General features: G+C 28.6%; 1 protein-coding gene across 9 annotated transcripts in view; it reads right to left on the bottom strand.

The window, feature by feature from the left end:
- Nucleotides 1-18,509, bottom strand: part of Dg (Dystroglycan) — a 765,125-nt gene that overhangs the window by 28,939 nt on the left and 717,677 nt on the right. For all 9 annotated transcript variants that reach the window (XM_075310093.1, XM_075310095.1, XM_075310094.1 and 6 more), the window contains 5 exons: nt 10,638-10,907; nt 7,327-7,452; nt 2,800-3,041; nt 2,611-2,713; nt 581-1,507 (listed from right to left, as the gene is read on the bottom strand). In XM_075310093.1, the coding sequence (XP_075166208.1) occupies nt 581-1,507; nt 2,611-2,713; nt 2,800-3,041; nt 7,327-7,452; nt 10,638-10,907 (1,668 nt within the window). The remainder of the gene's footprint in view (nt 1-580; nt 1,508-2,610; nt 2,714-2,799; nt 3,042-7,326; nt 7,453-10,637; nt 10,908-18,509) is intronic.

Genomic DNA, 18,509 nt, shown 5'->3' with positions numbered 1-18,509 from the left:
CTCACTTGAGACTATTCGGTATATTGTGATACCACAAATGGTGAACTTCAGAAGTGAGTTCTAATTGTGATGACATTCATCATATGTCTCAACTATTATCATCTACATTGGTAGAAAAATAATCAAATTGTTAGATAATATTTCGTTATAATTTTTTGAAATTGTTTGAGGTAAATTCTTAAAAATTTTGCTGTGACAATTTATTAAACTCTCAGTGCCATATTTGATCTCTATAAAAGAGAATCTATCATTATCTTATTTCAAAAATGACTGCGTTTTTTTTTTGTTATACAAACACAAATCACCAATTAAGAAAAAAGAAATACATTATAAAGATCCGGAGAAAAAACAGAAACAAAGATGAGACTAAAATTTCTTAAATATGGACGATTATGGAGGAACACAAAAAGAAGAACAAACAAAGAACACAATTACGAATTAATTTTCAAAAAAGGTCAAAAAAGTATCAAAAGAAAACAGCGAAATTTCGAATTATAATACTTTTGAAGATTTGTTTGAGCTGGATCGGAAATGCATTTGGTTTTTGTTTCTATACAGTACAAGACAAGACACACATTACCTTATTCGATTTGGCAGACGTATTATTGGTGGTTGTTGTGGTCGTGGTTGTTGTTGACGATTGGTATACTGTTGTATTTGCGGCAATGATCGTTGATGATGATGAAGAGGAGGAGGAGGACGAGGATGTGATGGAAAGAATATCATTGGATGATGGTGGTTGTGGTGCTGGTGGTGGTGGAGTGATTGATAATGTCGTTGAATCGATAAGAATAACTGGTGGCGGTGGTGGTAATAAAGTTGTGGTGGAGGTGAGATCAGTTGATGTCGACGACGACGACATATGGTGATGGTGGTGGTTTTGTTGCTTATTTTCCTCATTTTCACCACCGTGGTGGTGATGGTGATTATCATGATTCAATACGGGTGTATTAGGTGGTGAATTTTCATTTTCTATTATATGATTGTCTTTATTATTATTATGGGTGGTTTTATGATGGTGGGTGCTAGGTAATGAAGTTGTGGCCAATCCGGCAACATCTACATTCTCTTCTAACTTTACCCCAGCAGCTGTAGATGTTTGGGGTGATAGGGAATCTAAAACCTCAGCCACATTAAAATCATTTTCTCCATTCGTATTATCATAGACACGATTCACATGATCTGGTTTCAAAGAAATATCATCTGAGGTTTGTGAAGTTTGCTGCTGCTGCTGCTGGAGAACTTCCTTTAATAAAGCATCTTCAGGTTGTTCTACCACAATCTCGGGAATATCCTCTATATGTTTGGTATTCTCAATAGTTTTTGTTATAACCGATTCTAATTTGGATAGGCTCTCATCAATCTCCTCATTTAGGGGAGCTTTTTTGTGTAAAATGTTGTCACCGGGTTCGGAGTCAGTATGTTTCAAAGCTGTAATATCATCGCGATTATGGACTATAGAATCCCCTACAGTTTCCACTTCTAACTTATTTGGATTCATTTCCGACTGTTTTTGAAAATATTTTCCCCACATGTACCCCACACACGAAATCGGGCGCCATTGGTTAGACAAATGACAAATGTTACATGAAGAAAGTGTGGTGGGTTTTTGGATACCAAACCAGATGTTATAGTCGAACACACACACAAGTAAGGTGTAAATGCGTTGGTGAATTTAGACATTTGTGTGAGACAATGTGATGCAGCAAAGATGGTGAGTTCGGTATTCGCCGAGAGAGAGAGGTTGTTTTTTTTTGTGGTGTAGGAAAAGAATATTTACGGTGTTATATTAAATGTGCAGGTTATATTATGAGTATGATAGTGATGGTAGTGTGTTAATATTTGTGTTATACCAGTGTTATACAAAGTGTTATACCATATATTACAGACAAGTGAATATATGGACCCAATTTTCATGTTTGTATAATAGTTTTTGTTTTATTTTAAATGAAAGAAGAAACAATACAAAAGAAAGACAAAAAAGAGAAAGAGATCAAGAATGAAACAACATTGGAATTAATACACAAGAATTAGTCATGATAATCTCAACAACACAATGGCCATAAGAAGGTAGTATGACAAACAAATCTCTTCCCATAAGCACATACTATGTTGTTGTCGTATTTCTTTTTCTGGGGTTAGCCTTGCTTTCGAAGGCAGTGATTGTGGTATGATGTGGTGTAAAAGTGTTGCGTATAACAGAAATTAATGTTAATAACAAAAATGAAATATACAAAAAAGTGCAATTTGTTTTAGTTTAGAATAATGTCATAGTAGTAGGAGTAGTAAAAGAAATTGTCGTTTAGAAAACAAAACCAATTATCAATTTAATTAAATGTTATTTATATTAATATTATGGTAAAATATAACAGTTTTTGTTTTTTTTTCTTATCGTTTGTTTTTTCTTGTTTATAATAATAACCCAAATAACATTTAGATATTAGAATTAATTAGTTTTAGTTTCTTTTTGTATATGTATAAGGAGTTTTTTTTTTTGCTTTGTTTTGTTTGGTTTTGTACGTAGAAAAAACTTAAATTATAATGTATAACAACCAATAACTGTAATAATAATAATAGAAAAAAACTATACAAATTTAATTTGTCACATACCTCATCATCATCTTCGGTATTGGTATTGGTAGCTGCTGGTTGACCATAAGTATTATGTGTAGTAGTAGTACTAGTACTGGAAATAGGTTGTGCTTGATTTACACTTTATTTATTTTTTGGAAGATAGAAAACATTTGATTTTATTTATCTGTTATATTCTCATTCAAGTCTTGGTAACATTTCACTTACATTTCTTCTTCATCTTCGTACTCATAGTCGTCTTCTTCATCACCATCTTCATCGTATTGAGTTCCGGATCCCTCGACTTGGCGACGATTACGTATGGCTCTGGTCTTGTAGTGTTTGCGCCATATTACCCACCAACCGAATTTCTCACCGGTGATATTATCTAGAGCACCATCTTTCATTTGTTGTTCGATTTGTTTGACAATAGGCTCAGTAATGCTGAAATATTTTGAATGACAACCAATCTAAAAGAAAGAGGGATCAAAGTCAATACACATAGATTTCTAATGATGGTAAATTTGTTTGTGCCAAGAAATGAAAAAAAAACAGACAAGCAAAAAATACGCAGGGAAAATGTGCTATTGTCCGTTTCTGAAGCTTTGCCTTGGAAGATCTCTTCAAAGTAGAGAATTATTTTTATACTCTGTGAAACAGTGTATATGTTTACAACACCTAATATGCTCAGGGCCGGCCCCTGAGTCGATCTAGCCATATGCTCTGTCTGTCTGTCCGTCCGTCCGTTTGTCTATGAACACATTTTTGTGATCAAAGTCTAGGTCGCAGTTATAGTTCAATCGACTTCAAATTTGCTACAATTTGGTCAGAAAGGAACCCTATTGGTTTTGGAAGATATGCTCGATATGCACTTATATATAATCAAGTTTTAACAAAATTTTCTATAAATAAGAATTTTTGACAAAATTTATTATATAAATAAATTCTTGACAATATTTTCTATAGAAATACAATTTTTGACAAAATTTTCTATAGAAATAAATTTTTTTACAAAATTTTCTATAGAAATAATCACGGTGGCCACAGTTGGTATAATTTTTTATATTTCGGTTGATTGTGCAAAGATGAGAACTCAAATCTTGACAAAATTTTCTATAGAAATAAAATTTTTACAAAATTTTCTATAGAAATAAAATTTTTACAAAACTTGCTATAGAAATAAAATTTTTACAAAATTTTCTATAGAAATAATTTTTTTACAAAATTTCCCATAGAAATAATTTTTTTACAAAATTTTCTATAGAAATAAAATTTTGGCGAAATTTCCTATAGAAATAATCACGGTCGCCGCAGTTGGTAGAATTCTTTATAATTTGGTTGATTGTGCAAAGATGAGAAACAAAATCTTGATAAAATTCTCTATAGATATAAATTTTTTACAAAATTTTCTGTAGAAATAAAATTTTATTCTATAGAAATAAAATTTTAACAAAATTTTCTATAGACATGAATTTTTGACAATATTTACTATAGAAATAAATTTTTGACAATCTTTTCTATAGAAATGAAAATTTTGACAAAATTTTCTATAGAAATATAATTTTGACAAAATTTTCTACAGAAATAAAATTTTGACAAAATTTTCTTTAGAAATAAAATTTTGACAAAATTTTCTATAGAAATAAAATTTTGACAAAATTTCTTATAGAAATAATCACGGTCGCCACAGTTGGTAGAATTCTTTATATTTTGGTAGATTGTGCAAAGATGAGAAATAAAATGTTGACAAAATTTTCTATAGAAATAAAATGTTGACAAAATTTTCTATAGAAATAAAATTTTGACAAAATTTTCTATAGAAATAAAATTTTGACAAAATTTTCTATAGAAATAAATTTTGACAAAATTTTCGATAGAAATAAAATTTTGACAATATGTTGTATAGAAATACAATTTTGACAAAAATTTTTATAGAAATAAAATTTTTATGGAAATAAAATGTTGACAAAATTTTCTATAGAAATAATATTTTGACTCAATTTTTTAAAGAAATAAAATTTTGACAAAATTTTTTTAAGAAATAAAATTTTGACAAAATTTTCAATAGAAATAAAATTTTGACAAAATTTTCAATAGAAATAAAATTTTGTATGGAAATTAAATTTTGACATAATTTTCTATAGAAATAAAATTTTGACAAAATTTCTATGAAAATAAAATTTTGACAAAATTTCTATGAAAATAAAATTTTGACAAAATTTCCTATAGAAGTAAAATTTTTGACAAAATTTTCTATAGAAATAAAATTTTGAAAACATTTTTGACAAAATTTTATAAAGAAATAAAATTTTGACAAAAATTTCTATAGAAAATTTCTATGAAAATAAAATTTTGACAAAATTTCCTATAGAAGTAAAATTTTTGACAAAATTTTCTATAGAAATAAAATTTTGAAAACATTTTTGACAAAATTTTATAAAGAAATAAAATTTTGACAAAAATTTCTATAGAAATAAAGATTTGACAAAATTGTCTATAGAAATAAAAATTTTACAAGATTTTCTATAGAAGTAAAAATTTGACAAGATTTTCTATAGAAATAAAACTATGACAACATTTTCTATAAAGATAAAATTTAGGTCAGAATGGAAACCAAATAAATTTGACAAACATTCTTTTCCTCCTTTGGTTAAGCTACTCTTGTAGTTTAGTCAACGCAATGGTTTTTAAGCTGAAATCAAAACAACAAATATGATTGAAGTACGAACCAACAATAACAAAATAAAACGAATGAAATAAAATTTTGACAAAATTTTCTAAAGAAATAAAATTTTGACAAAATATTCTACAGAAATAAATTTTTGACAAAATTTTCTAAATAAATAAAATTTTCACAAAAATTTCTATAGAAATAAAATTTTGACAAAATTTTCTATAGAAATAAAATTTTGAAAAAATTTTCTATAGAAATAAAATTTTGAAAAAATTTTCTATAGAAATAAAATTTTGACAAAATTTGTTTAAGAAATAAAATGTTGACAACATTTTTTTAAGAAATAAAATTTTGACAAAATTTCCAATAGAAATAAAATTGTGTATGGAAATCAAATTTTGACATAATTTTCTATAGAAAGAAAATTTTGACAAAATTTCTATAAAAATAAAATTTTTGATAAAATTTCCTATAGAAGTAAAAAGTTTGACAAAATTTCCTATAGAAGTAAAGATTGTGACAAAATTTTCTATAGAAATAAAATTTTGAAAAAAATTTTTTTGACGAAATTTTCTAAAGAAATAAAATTTTGAAAAAAATTTCTATAGAAATAAAAATTTGACAATATTGTCTATAAAAATAAAAATTTGACAAGATTTTCTATAGAAAAAAAAAACTATGACATTTTCTATAAAAATAAAATTTAGGTCAGAATGGAACCCTATTGGTTTTGGAAGAAACCACTTCAGATTAAGTTGTAGCCCCCATCTATATATCTCGCTCGATATTTTAACAAAATTTTCTATAGATGTGAATTTTTGAAAAAATTTACTATAGAAGTAAATTCTTGACAATATTTTCTATAGATATAAAATTTTAACAAAACTGTCTATAGAAATTAAATTTTGACATAATTTTCTATAGAAATAAAATTTTGACAAAATTTTCTAAAGAAATAAAATTTTATTTCTATAGAAATAAAATTTTGACAAAATTTTCTATAGAAATAAAAATTTGATAAAATTTTCTATAGCAATAAATTGTTGACAAAATTTGCTATAGAAATAAAATTTTATTTGTTGTTTTGATCTCAGTTTAAAAACCATTGCGTTGACTAAACTACAAGAGTAGCTTATCCAAATTTTCTATAGAAATAAAATTTTGTCAAAATTTTCTAAAGAAATAAAACTGTGACAACATTTTGTATAAAAATAAAATTTTGACAAAATTTTCTATAGAAATAAAATTTTGACAAAATTTCCTATAGAAATAAAATTTTGGCATAATTTTCTATAGAAATAAAATTTTGACAAAATTTTCTATAGAAATAAAATTTTGACAAAATTTCCTATAGAAATAAAATTTTGGCAAAATTTTCTAAAGAAATAAAATTTTGACAAAATTTTCTATAGAAATAAAATTTTGACAAAATTTTGTATAGAAATAAAATTTTGAGAAAATTTTCTATAGAAATAAAATTTTGACGTTTTCTGTAGATATCAAACAATCGTGCACCATGAAGGGTATAGATTAGCAAACGAAGTACGCTATGGTGCTAGGAAATTCTCAGGCAATATTATCACCCCATGGTTTTTTCGCAGTCCAAGTTTTAAAGTTTGTGTGAAATATATACTCCCCACATTGATGATTTTAAAACACCACCCACTACAAATTGCTTTAGCATACATTTTAAAATTCACCCTTTGATGCCATGAATAAAACTCTTGGAACTTTTACAATACACATCCTGCATCCTTTCTAGCTGGTTTTCGCAGGAATATTAACAAAGAACCTTTTCTGATGCCTTTAGAATTTAAAGGAACACAAAAATGTATTTAGTGGCGCTGATTTGATTAATAGCTTCCTTTTGTGCTCTTTCCAATTTCCGCTTTTTAGAATTCCTTTCAAAAAAAAAAAAACAATCCAACAAAAAAGGTTTAAAGAGCGACACCCGTATACTTGTGTGTGGCGTGCATGACAATGTGAATGCAGAGGGACAACAATAACCGTTAGGTATGGTGACAAAGGTGATTCGGCGGTGATTGTGATGTTTAGCTTGACTCTCTATTGCAGATACTTACGATGAAATCAACACGTCCCAATTTACGATGATTATTGGTATGGCATTTATTATTTCCCTTCTTCAATGATTCCTTTTGCATTTCATATAGATCATGTTTGCTGGCACTTTCCGTGACAATAAATTCCTGGAAAGAGAGAGAGAGAGAGAAACAATATAAGAGAAAGTCAGTAAATTGATGTGAGATACTAGAAATCTCTGTTTTCTAAATTTATATGAAAATAAAATAAGACGATTTTATTAAAATTGATCCAAAAGATAAATATTTATTTATTGTTTAATTATATTTACAATTAACTAAAATATAAATAAAATTGTTAGGTCCTAAGATGATGATATTCCTTGATATAATAAAACTTTTTCTTAACGCCATGCCACATTTACATAAATAATATGTAATATTGCCACAATTAAGAGAAACTACTTACAACAACGAACAATTACATTCAGTTTATGAACATTTTTCATATTACGAAGTAAAAAGAAAATGTTCATATATTTTGTACAAAACGTAATTTATTCATAGATACAAAGAAATATTTTCTTTAAGATAATGACAATTTCCATAAATAGAAGAAAAACCCTATGAGAAATTGGTGCAAATTGCCACTGATGGACTTTTCAAAGGACTGGTATCGGTAATTATACCCTAAATCACATAAAATATATACCGATCTACTCAGAATCACCTCCTGAGTCGATCTAGCGCTTGGTGTCCGTCCGTCCGTCTGTCCATGTATTTGTTGTTCGCAGGATTCCGATCGCAATTATTAACCGATTTTTGATGAAATATGGTACAGATGTATTAGCCGATCGAACTTACATATAGCTCTTACATCAATATATTGCCAGATTTTCACAAATATGGCTACATTATCCACACTAATGAGCGATTCCCTATTTTTTAATAATGAACTCAATATTAGTGGCTTACCAACTCTGTAGGTGGGAGCCACAGTGGTGCAATGGTTAGCATACTCGCCTTGCAGGGTCGTGGGTTCAAACCCAGTTCCGACAATCACCAAAAAAGTTTTTCAGCGGTGGATTATCCCATCTCACTAATGATGGTTACATTTTTGAATGTTTCAAAGCTTCTCTAAGTGGTTTCACTGCAATGTGGAACGCCTGCTTTAAAAAGGAGGTCCCTTGTCATTGAGCTTAACATAGAATCGGGCAGCACTCAGTGATAAGAGAGAAGTTCACCACTGTGGTATCACAGTGGATTGAATAGTCTAATGAGACTGATATATCGGGCTGCCACTATACCTAATCTGACTTAACTCTGTAGGTGTAAAACGAAGTATGTTATAGCTGCTAATATCAGGCGTTTCTGTTCAGATTGTGATAAAATTGCAATAAACATGTACTCCTTAATTTTCATAAATAAGGAAATGCGGTTCATCTCCCAAACCAATGATACCCCCCAAATGCTTAAAGGGTGATACGGTCAAAATTTGGTCAATATAAACTTGACGTATTTCTTTCAATTTTGCATTTAAAAAACCTGAACACCCCTCAGGTTGCTCCTATTTGATTTTGGAATTCACTCTTCAGTTGTCAAAATGCCGTCCAAGCAAGAAGAGCAGCGTATCAAAATTTTGCTCGCGCATCGCGAAAATCCGAGCTACTCGCACACAAAGCTGGCAAAATCGCTAAAAGTTGCCAAATCAACCGTTACAAATGTAATTAAAGTGTTTGGGGAACGTTTGTCAACAGCCAGGAAGTCTGGATCGGGGGGAAATCGAAAACCGGAAGCCGCTGAGACGACAAAGAGAGTTGCCGGTAGTTTCAAGCGAAACCCTAACCTCTCTCTCCGAGATGCCGCAAATAAGCTGGGTGTATCGTTTACAACCGTGCATCGAGCCAAAAAACGAGCCGGACTATCGACTTACAAGAAGGTAGTGACTCCAAATCGCGATGATAAACAAAATACGACGGCCAAAACGCGATCTCGGAGGTTGTACACGACGATGCTGACGAAGTTTGACTGCGTGGTAATGGACGACGAAACCTACGTCAAAGCCGACTACAAGCAGCTTCCGGGACAGGAGTTTTATACGGCAAAAGGAAGGGGAAAGGTAGCAGATATTTTCAAGCACATAAAACTGTCAAAGTTCGCAAAGAAATATCTGGTTTGGCAAGCCATCTGCACCTGTGGCTTGAAAAGCAGCATTTTCATAGCTTCCGGGACTATCAACCAAGAAATTTACGTGAAAGAGTGTTTGAATAAACGTCTGCTGCCTTTCCTGAAGAAACACGGTTGTTCCTTGCTGTTTTGGCCGGATTTGGCATCTTGCCATTACGGTAAAAAGGCCATGGAGTGGTACGCCGCCAACAACGTGCAGGTGGTTCCCAAGGACAAGAACCCTCCCAACACGCCAGAGCTCCGCCCAATTGAGAAATACTGGGCTATTGTCAAGCGGAACCTAAAGAAGGCCAAAAAACAGCTAAGGACGAGCAGCAGTTCAAGGCAAACTGGCTTTCTGCGGCGAAGAAGGTGGACAAGGTGGCTGTACAAAATCTGATGGCAGTTGTCAAGAGTGAGGCCCGGCAATTCGGATTTGGAAAAGCGAAAGCCTAACTGAATATTTTTCCTGAATTTTATACTAATTGAACTTGAAAAAGAAATTTAATTTGATTTTTTGAATAAACGATTTCACCGATTTACACGCGTTATCCCTTGACCAAATTTTGACCGTATCACCCTTTATGTTTACTAATTTATTGGGGGTGGTTTAGGGTATGATATAGTCGGCCCCGACCGACTTTCTACTTTACTCACTTCTGTTTTTTTTATTTTTTATTTATTTTTTTTTACTGCAGAATATTTTTTTACTTTGGCATTATATCATATTAGAATTGATTTTAACTTTTACCAAAATCCCCCACCCCTCCCAAAAAAATATATTATCTTTCTAAATATACATTTCTTCACCTTTACTTTGTAGTTTATCTAAACAAATTTTGAATACTTATCGGACCATCCATATATATATATATATATATATATATATATATATATATATATATATATATATATATATATATATATATATATATATATATATATATATATATATATATATATATATATATATATATATATATATATATATATATATATATATATATATATATATATATATATATATATATATATATATATATATATACTATTTACAGAATTTATATCTAAATATTTTTACATTGCCGTTAGATTATATCATAATTGTGTTTTAGATTTTTTTATAATTTTTACCAAAATCCGCCCTAATATACATTTTATTTCTTTCTGACTATGTATTTCCTTACCTTTGGTATGGCAAAAAATTTCGATAGTTTATCCATCACTTTAGCCTTGCGACTTTCATTGAGATCATGCCAGTTGTAATTTTGTAGAACGAGTGATAAGACCAACTCATTATCACCATAACGGCAATGTGACAATTCCAGAGCATAGGGGTCCTGATGTTGATGTGGCTGTTGTTGTTGTTGCAGCTGTTGCTGGTGATGATGATGCTGGTGTAGATGTGTGTGAGTTTCACTTAATGTGGGTTCATCTTTGGGTTCAAGTAAAGGAACCTGGAAATCAAAAATAAAGACATTTATTATAGCAAAGAGGGGGTTATTTGTTATGAATGACAACACTATTAAGGGATTTCAATATTTAGACCTGGATATGTATGTGTGTGATCTCAGTCCACAGACATTGTGTGATGACAGTTATTATGGGTTGGCAGAGAGAAGTAGAGAGAGAGAGGAGAATGAAAAATTCCTTTAATAATACCCTTACAAGAAATGATTAATGTTAATGCTTATTTGAAAGAGTCACCATACTCTTTCTCCCTTTCTCTCTCTCACGCTCTCTGAAGTCATTTCAAATGCTTTGTTTGCTTACTAATTGTTTGTATATAATTGTAAATATACTTAATGATACATAAAGTGTGGCATTCAGCCATCTTCCTGCCAGCCTGTTGTCGCTGTTATTCCTCTTGATGTGATATCTCCAAAGTTCAGTGTCCCTATCCTCACAATTTGTAATAATGAAAACACCAGAAAAATGTTCTTTTAATTTTACAGTGTTGTTGTTTGTTTTATTTGTTTCATTTGTTGTTGTTTCGAAATTATAAATAATGAGAAAAAACGCACAAAGAGGAACAACCAGAGATAACGGAGGAGCCATACAATTAACTACCCCTTTTTCCATATGCCTCCTTATTTCATGAAAAATGATTAATAGTCCTGAAGTACTGAATTCAAATAAATTTACGTTTCATCATCAACATGAAGGGATCTCTGGATACTCCATCTTTATACATTTTCAACTCATACATCTGCATATTCCTAATATTTTTTTATGGTCCATGACATGGGCATAACATTCAGATGGTTGTTTTTTTTTTGTGAGGGAGGACTAATGTTTAATCGTACAAAAATCACCTGCCTGCTGTTTTTATCCACACCAGTGTTGCCAGTATTTTTCTGGCTCTTGTCCCCAAATTATCATGTTTTCGTCCCCACAAATACACAATTTAAACTTAAATTCCTCACAAAAATCAATAGATTTTTGACAAGTTTTTTCTTTTTGAAAAAAAAGAAACAAACAAAGCAAAAGGCTCTGCAGTAGAAAATCAGTAATACATTAAAAATAAAATTTTGTCAAATCCAGCAAGCTGCAAAAAGACCAAGATTTCAAACCACAACACCAAAAGACTGATGATTGTCTTCCAAATGCTGGAGATATGAAAATGGGAGTTCGGTCACCTTGTATTTATGAACGAAAATTTACTTCTAAATATTCATGTAGTAAAATTGGGTGGTATCACTTTGCCAAAATTGGTAGAATTCTATAGAAATAAAATTTTGAGAAAATTTTCCATAGAAATAAAATTTTGAGAAAATTTTCTATAGAAATAAAATTTTGAGAAAATTTTCTATAGAAATACAATTTTGAGAAAATTTTTTATATAGAAATACAATTTTGAGAAAATTTTCTATAGAAATAAAATTTTGATAAAATTGTCTATAGAAATAAAATTTTGATAAAATTGTCTATAGAAATAAAATTTTGAGTAAATGTTCTACATACTCGTAGAAATAAAATTTTGAGAAAATTTTCAAGAGAAATAAAATTTTGAGAAAATTTTCAATAGAAATAAAATTTTGAGAAAATTTTCTATAGAAATAAAATTTTGAGAAAATTTTTTATATAGAAATACAATTTTGAGAAAATTTTCTATAGAAATAAAATTTTGACAAAATTGTCTATAGAAATAAAATTTTGAGTAAATGTTCTACATACTCGTAGAAATAAAATTTTGACAAAATTTTCTATAGAAGTAAAATTTTGACAAAACTTTCTATAGATGTAAAATTTTGAGAAAATTTTCTAGACAGAACTAAAATTTTGAGAAAATTTTCTATAGAAATAAAATTTTGAGAAAATTTTCTACAGAAATAACATTTTGACAAAATTGTCTATAGAAATAAAATTTTGAGTAAATGTAGAACATTCTACATTCTACATACTCGTAGAAATAAAATTTCGACAAAATTTTCTATAGAAGTAAAATTTTGAGAAAATTTTCTACATAGAATTAAAATTTTGAGAAAATTTTCTATAGAAATAAAATTTTGAGAAAATTTTCTATAGAAATAGAATTTTGAGAAAATTTTCTATATAGAAATACAATTTTGAGAAAATTTTCTATAGAAATAAAAATTTGACAAAATTGTCTATAGAAATAAAATTTTGACAAAATTTTGTATAGAAATACAATTTTGACAAAATTTTGTATAGAAATACAATTTTGACAAAATTTTCTATAGAAATACAATTTTGACAAAATTTTCTATAGAAATAAAATTGTGAGAAAATTTTCTATAGAAATTAAATTTTGAGAAAATTTTCTATAGAAATAAAATTGTGAGAAAATTTTCTATAGAAATAAAATTTTGAGAAATTTTTCTAAAGAAATACAATTTTGAGAAAATTTTCTATAGAAATAAAATTTTGACAAAATTGTCTATAGAAATAAAATTGTGAGAAAATTTTCTACATAGAATTAAAATTTTGAGAAATTTTTCTATAGAAATACAATTTTGAGAAAATTTTCTATAGAAATAAAATTTTGACAAAATTGTCTATAGAAATAAAATTTTGACAAAATTGTTTATAGAAATAAAATTTTGAGAAAATGTTCTACATACTCGTAGAATTAAAATTTTGACAAAATTTTGTATAGAAATACAATTTTGACAAATTTTTCTATAGAAATAAAATTTTGAAAAAATTTTCTATAGAAATAAAATTGTCTATAGAAATAAAATTTTGAGAAAATTTTCTACATAGAATTAAAATTTTGAGAAAATTTTCTATAGCAATAAAATTTTGAGAAAATTTTCTATAGAAATACAATTTTGAGAAAATTTTTTATATAGAAATACAATTTTGAAAAAATTTTCTATAGAAATAAAATTGTCTATAGAAATAAAATTTTGAGAAAATTTTCTACATAGAATTAAAATTTTGAGAAAATTTTCTATAGCAATAAAATTTTGAGAAAATTTTCTATAGAAATACAATTTTGAGAAAATTTTTTATATAGAAATACAATTTTGAGAAAATTTTCTATAGAAATAAAATTTTAACAAAATTGTTTATAGAAATAAAATTTTGAGTAAATGTTCTACATACTCGTAGAAATAAAATTTTGACAAAATTTTCTATAGAATTAAAATTTTGACAAAATTTTCTATAGAAGTAAAATTTTGATAAAATTTTCTACATGAATTAAAATTTTGAGAAAATTTTCTATAGAAATAAAATTTTGAGAAAATTTTCTATAGAAATAAAATTTTGACAAAATTGTCTATAGAAATAAAATTTTGAGTAAATGTTCTACATACTCGTAGAAATAAAATTTTTACAATATTTTCTATAGAAGTAAAATTTTGAGATAATTTTCTACATAGAATTAAAATGTTGAGAAAATTTTCTATAGAAATAAAATTTTGGGAAAATTTTCTATAGAAATATAATTTTGACAAAATTTTCCATAGAAATAAAATTTTGACAAAATTTTGTTTAGAAATATAATTTTGACAAAATTTTCTATAGAAATAAAATTTTGACAACATTTGCTATAGAAATAAAATTTTGAGAAAATTTTCTAAAATTTTGACAAAATGTTCTATTGAAATACAATTTTTACAAAATTTTCCATAGAAATAAAATTTTGACAAAATTTTCCATAGAAATAAAGTTTAAACAAAATGTTCTATAGAAATAAAATTTTTAGAAAATTTTCTATAGAAATAAAAATTTGACAAAATTGTGTATAGAAATAAAATTTTGAGAAAATGTTCTACATAGAATTAAAATTTTGAGAAAATTTTGTAAAGAAATTTAATTTTGACAAAATTTTCTATAGAAATAAAATTTTGACAAAATTTTCTATAGAAATAAAATTTTGAGAAAATTTTCTACATAGAATTAAAATTTTGTTAAAATTTTCTATAGACAATACAAATCTGACAAAATTTTCTATAGAAATAAAATGTTGACAAAATTTTCTATAGAAATGAAATTTTAAGAAAATTTTCTATAGAAATAAAATTTTGAGAGAATTTTCTATAGAAATAAAATTTTGAGAAAATTTGCTATACAAATAAAATTTTGACAAAAATTTCTACATAGGAATAAAATTTTGACAAAATTTTCTAGATAGGAATAAAATTTTGAGAAAATTTTCTATAGAAATAAAATTTTGTTAAAAAAGATTAAATCGATTTCTCGAAAAACCCCCAAATTTATGGAAATTCCCCAACAATTCCCCAACTCAGAAATTTCGTCCCCATTCACGAAAAAATATCCCCAATTTGGGGAAAAATCCCCAACACTGGCAACACTAATCCCTACCAACGAATGATTATACAAGCATTCATATATCATAAATTTTGATTATTTGTATGGCAATAGGCAATTAAAATTTTGTGTTTATGTATCTGTATTTGTTTTTTAATTTCCTTCCATATAAAAAAAAACGAGGGGGGGATTCTATTCATTAAGAGGAGGGTAAGAGAACACTTGGAGAAATTATATTACAGAAGGCAAAAGAAATTATTGGATTTATTTTCAATGATGTTTTATCGATCGGTAATGTGAAAATAATTATGGGTTTACTGCCCTCTAGACTATTGGGATAAAATAACCATTTGTGGGGCCTAGTAATTTGTATACCATGTACACTCCAAATCCAGATGATTGAAAAGTTCTTGAAAGTCGTCCATGAACAATGAACTCCTTTGAACTATAACTAGAGACTAAATATTTTCCCTACAAAAGTCATTCAACCTTGAATACTATCCTTTCATGGAAATTTATTTCTAAACCACACCATTACTCATCTTTAAATATTTATTCACAATTCTAGGAATTCATGCAATGATTCTCATTTAAGATTTATCACTCACCATGTAATACATGTTGCCCTATGAATGAATGAATGTTGATTGGACAGACAATCATTATTATTTATGATATGATTTCGTCAAAAGGATGAGACCCATGTGTGCAAAATAAATTTCTGTGAAATTATTATGAAATTGGCAAGATTAGAAGGGATTTTGAGGATGATGATAATAATGAACATGTCAGCCCTATAGTCTTCAACGCATCTGCAGGCATTAAATGTAATTGATAGGGGGCAACATTTGTTGCTGCTTAACGGGGGGGGGAATAATTTTGAAGAACCTTAAAGAAAGCTTAAAGGATATTCTGAAGGATAATTGGGATGGGACGTGTGATATTTTTAAAATTTTATTTTTTTTTTAATTTTGGTGTATGGTTGATATCACAAGTGGTGAACTTCTCTCTTATCAATGAGTGCTCTCCGATTCTATATTTAGCTCAATGACAAGGAACCTAATTGCCCAGACCAAATTTGTGAAAATTTCTTCCAGTAATATCCATCAAAATGGGGAAGTTCAACGACTAGATATTCCGGAAAAAGACAACGAAAATTTTTATAGCCGATTTGAATTTTTTCAGTTCATGTAAAGTAGGTGGGTGCATTAAGTTGAATTTTGCTAAATATGAGAAAACTTTTCTATTTTTTAAATTATTTTTTGCTTACTTTATACAAATGACACAATTTTACTAAATGTGAAAAAAGTTCATAGTTTCCTAAAATGGACGAAGTTAGCTGAAACTCAGTTCATACGTTTCTCAAATGAGTAAATTTTACTTAAATTGTGCCTGTCTAGAATTTCAAATAGCGTTAAAAAATTTTAACAATTTTTAATTGCAATTTTTTCGTAAAAAATATGAAATTTTCTTACAACAGAAAATAATTTATTCTTTTTTATACAAACGGATCAACCCCAGGACCAGAACAGGGTTAGTCCCTGGTGGTTATTGACCGGTCACAGTTCTGGTCCAAGCGTATGGAACGGACCGGCCACTTTAACATGGGTTTGTCATTGGCTGGGAAAATTTACACTTTAGGACAACACTTGGACTCATACCAAAGGACACGTCCTGGAACAACTTAGTAGGACTTCCCCTTAGACAACTGCTCATGAAACAGTCTGGGACAAACTTTTAGGACCCTGTTTCCATCTGTATCGCACCAGAAAGGAATATGTTGAACAATAAATAATTCTGATAGTTGTATTATAGTAAAAGTGTGGATTAAAAAAAAAAAAAAATATGATATCAAGTGAGTATAAAAATCAATAAATTATATGACAATTAAAAATGTTGATAAAGTGGAGCACTAGTACCAGTCCTATTATGGGTTCATTAGGGGCAATTTGGACTAATTTCCCGTAGGGTTCTCTTCATTATGCAAGTACTAAATTAGTTTAGTGAAAACTTTCTAATGTAAACCTACATTGTCATATATGGTGGGTTCATTTTTTTTCTGGGTGTAACATAATATGGGTCTTTGAGCTTCACATTGTAAATTTCGTATAAACTTGTGAGTTAATCTTTCATGAGTGGATCTTGCTTGGACAGTCCGCCCAGAAATATGGATCCTTGATCTTCACACGAGACTTTGCGAATAATCTCTTGAGCCAATTTTACTCTGACTGTTCGTCCGTCCGTCTGGGAATTTTTTATTGTTCGCTAGATACGGCTTGAACATTTTATATGATCCTTATGCAAATTAGATGAAAATTAAGAATTTTGTCAGTTGATTCTAGAAGCTGCAGGTTTTATAAAATTTGATGGCATTACTTATTTGTGAAGAAAATCGAGTGAAAATCTTTTGAAATTGTACCAGAGTTTTACGTCTACAATCCCTTAACTCGATGCCAAGTTACGGTGGCGCCGTTATTACTAATATAGGTAATTAAATGTTTAACCGATTATACCGAAGCATTTTAGGTTTTTATACCCTAAACCACATAGTGGTCAGGGTATAATAACATTGATCTGCCAAAAAATGTGCCTACCATTTGGTATGTGGCTTTTTTTTGATACAAGGACGAACGCTATTGAATTTGGAAAAAATCGGATCAAATTTAGATATAGCTCCCATATATATGTATCGCCCGATTTCGATAAATGGGATCACGTTGCGCTTTATGTATGCCAAATTTCATTGATTTAGATGTAGCTTCCATATATATGTATCGCCCGATTTTTTCAAATTTGGCCATAACGTATATATGCAGTGCCCGATTTTGAAAAAATTGTCCCCAATAACTTTATTTTTGACCATAGTGACCTCATATATTAAACGACCTTACTCCTCAAATTTAGCACAAGGTAATATGCTGTAATATGAACCAAACCTGCAAAATGTTATTAAAATCGGTTCAGATTTAGATATAGCTCCCATATATATGTAGCACCCGATTTTGAAAAACTTGTCCCTAATAACGTTATTTTTACCATAGGACCTCATTTATTAACCGTACTTACTCAAATTTAGCACACAGTAACACTCTGTGGCATCAACCAAACCTGGAAAATATAATCCAAATCGGTTCAGATTTATATATAGCTCCCATATATATACATCGCTCGATTTTCCTAAATGTGGCCATAATACTCTTATTTATTAACCAATACTACTCAAGTTTCAATTTTTTTTTAGGGTATGATATAGTCGGCCCGCCCGACTTTCTGCTTTACTTACTTGTTTTTTTGTTTATTTTTGATACATACCCCAT

The sequence above is a fragment of the Haematobia irritans genome, chromosome 5, assembly GCF_050003625.1.
Source record: "Haematobia irritans isolate KBUSLIRL chromosome 5, ASM5000362v1, whole genome shotgun sequence".
NCBI classification, from domain to species: Eukaryota; Metazoa; Arthropoda; class Insecta; order Diptera; family Muscidae; genus Haematobia; species Haematobia irritans.
This window is presented reverse-complemented; position numbering and strand designations above follow the sequence as displayed.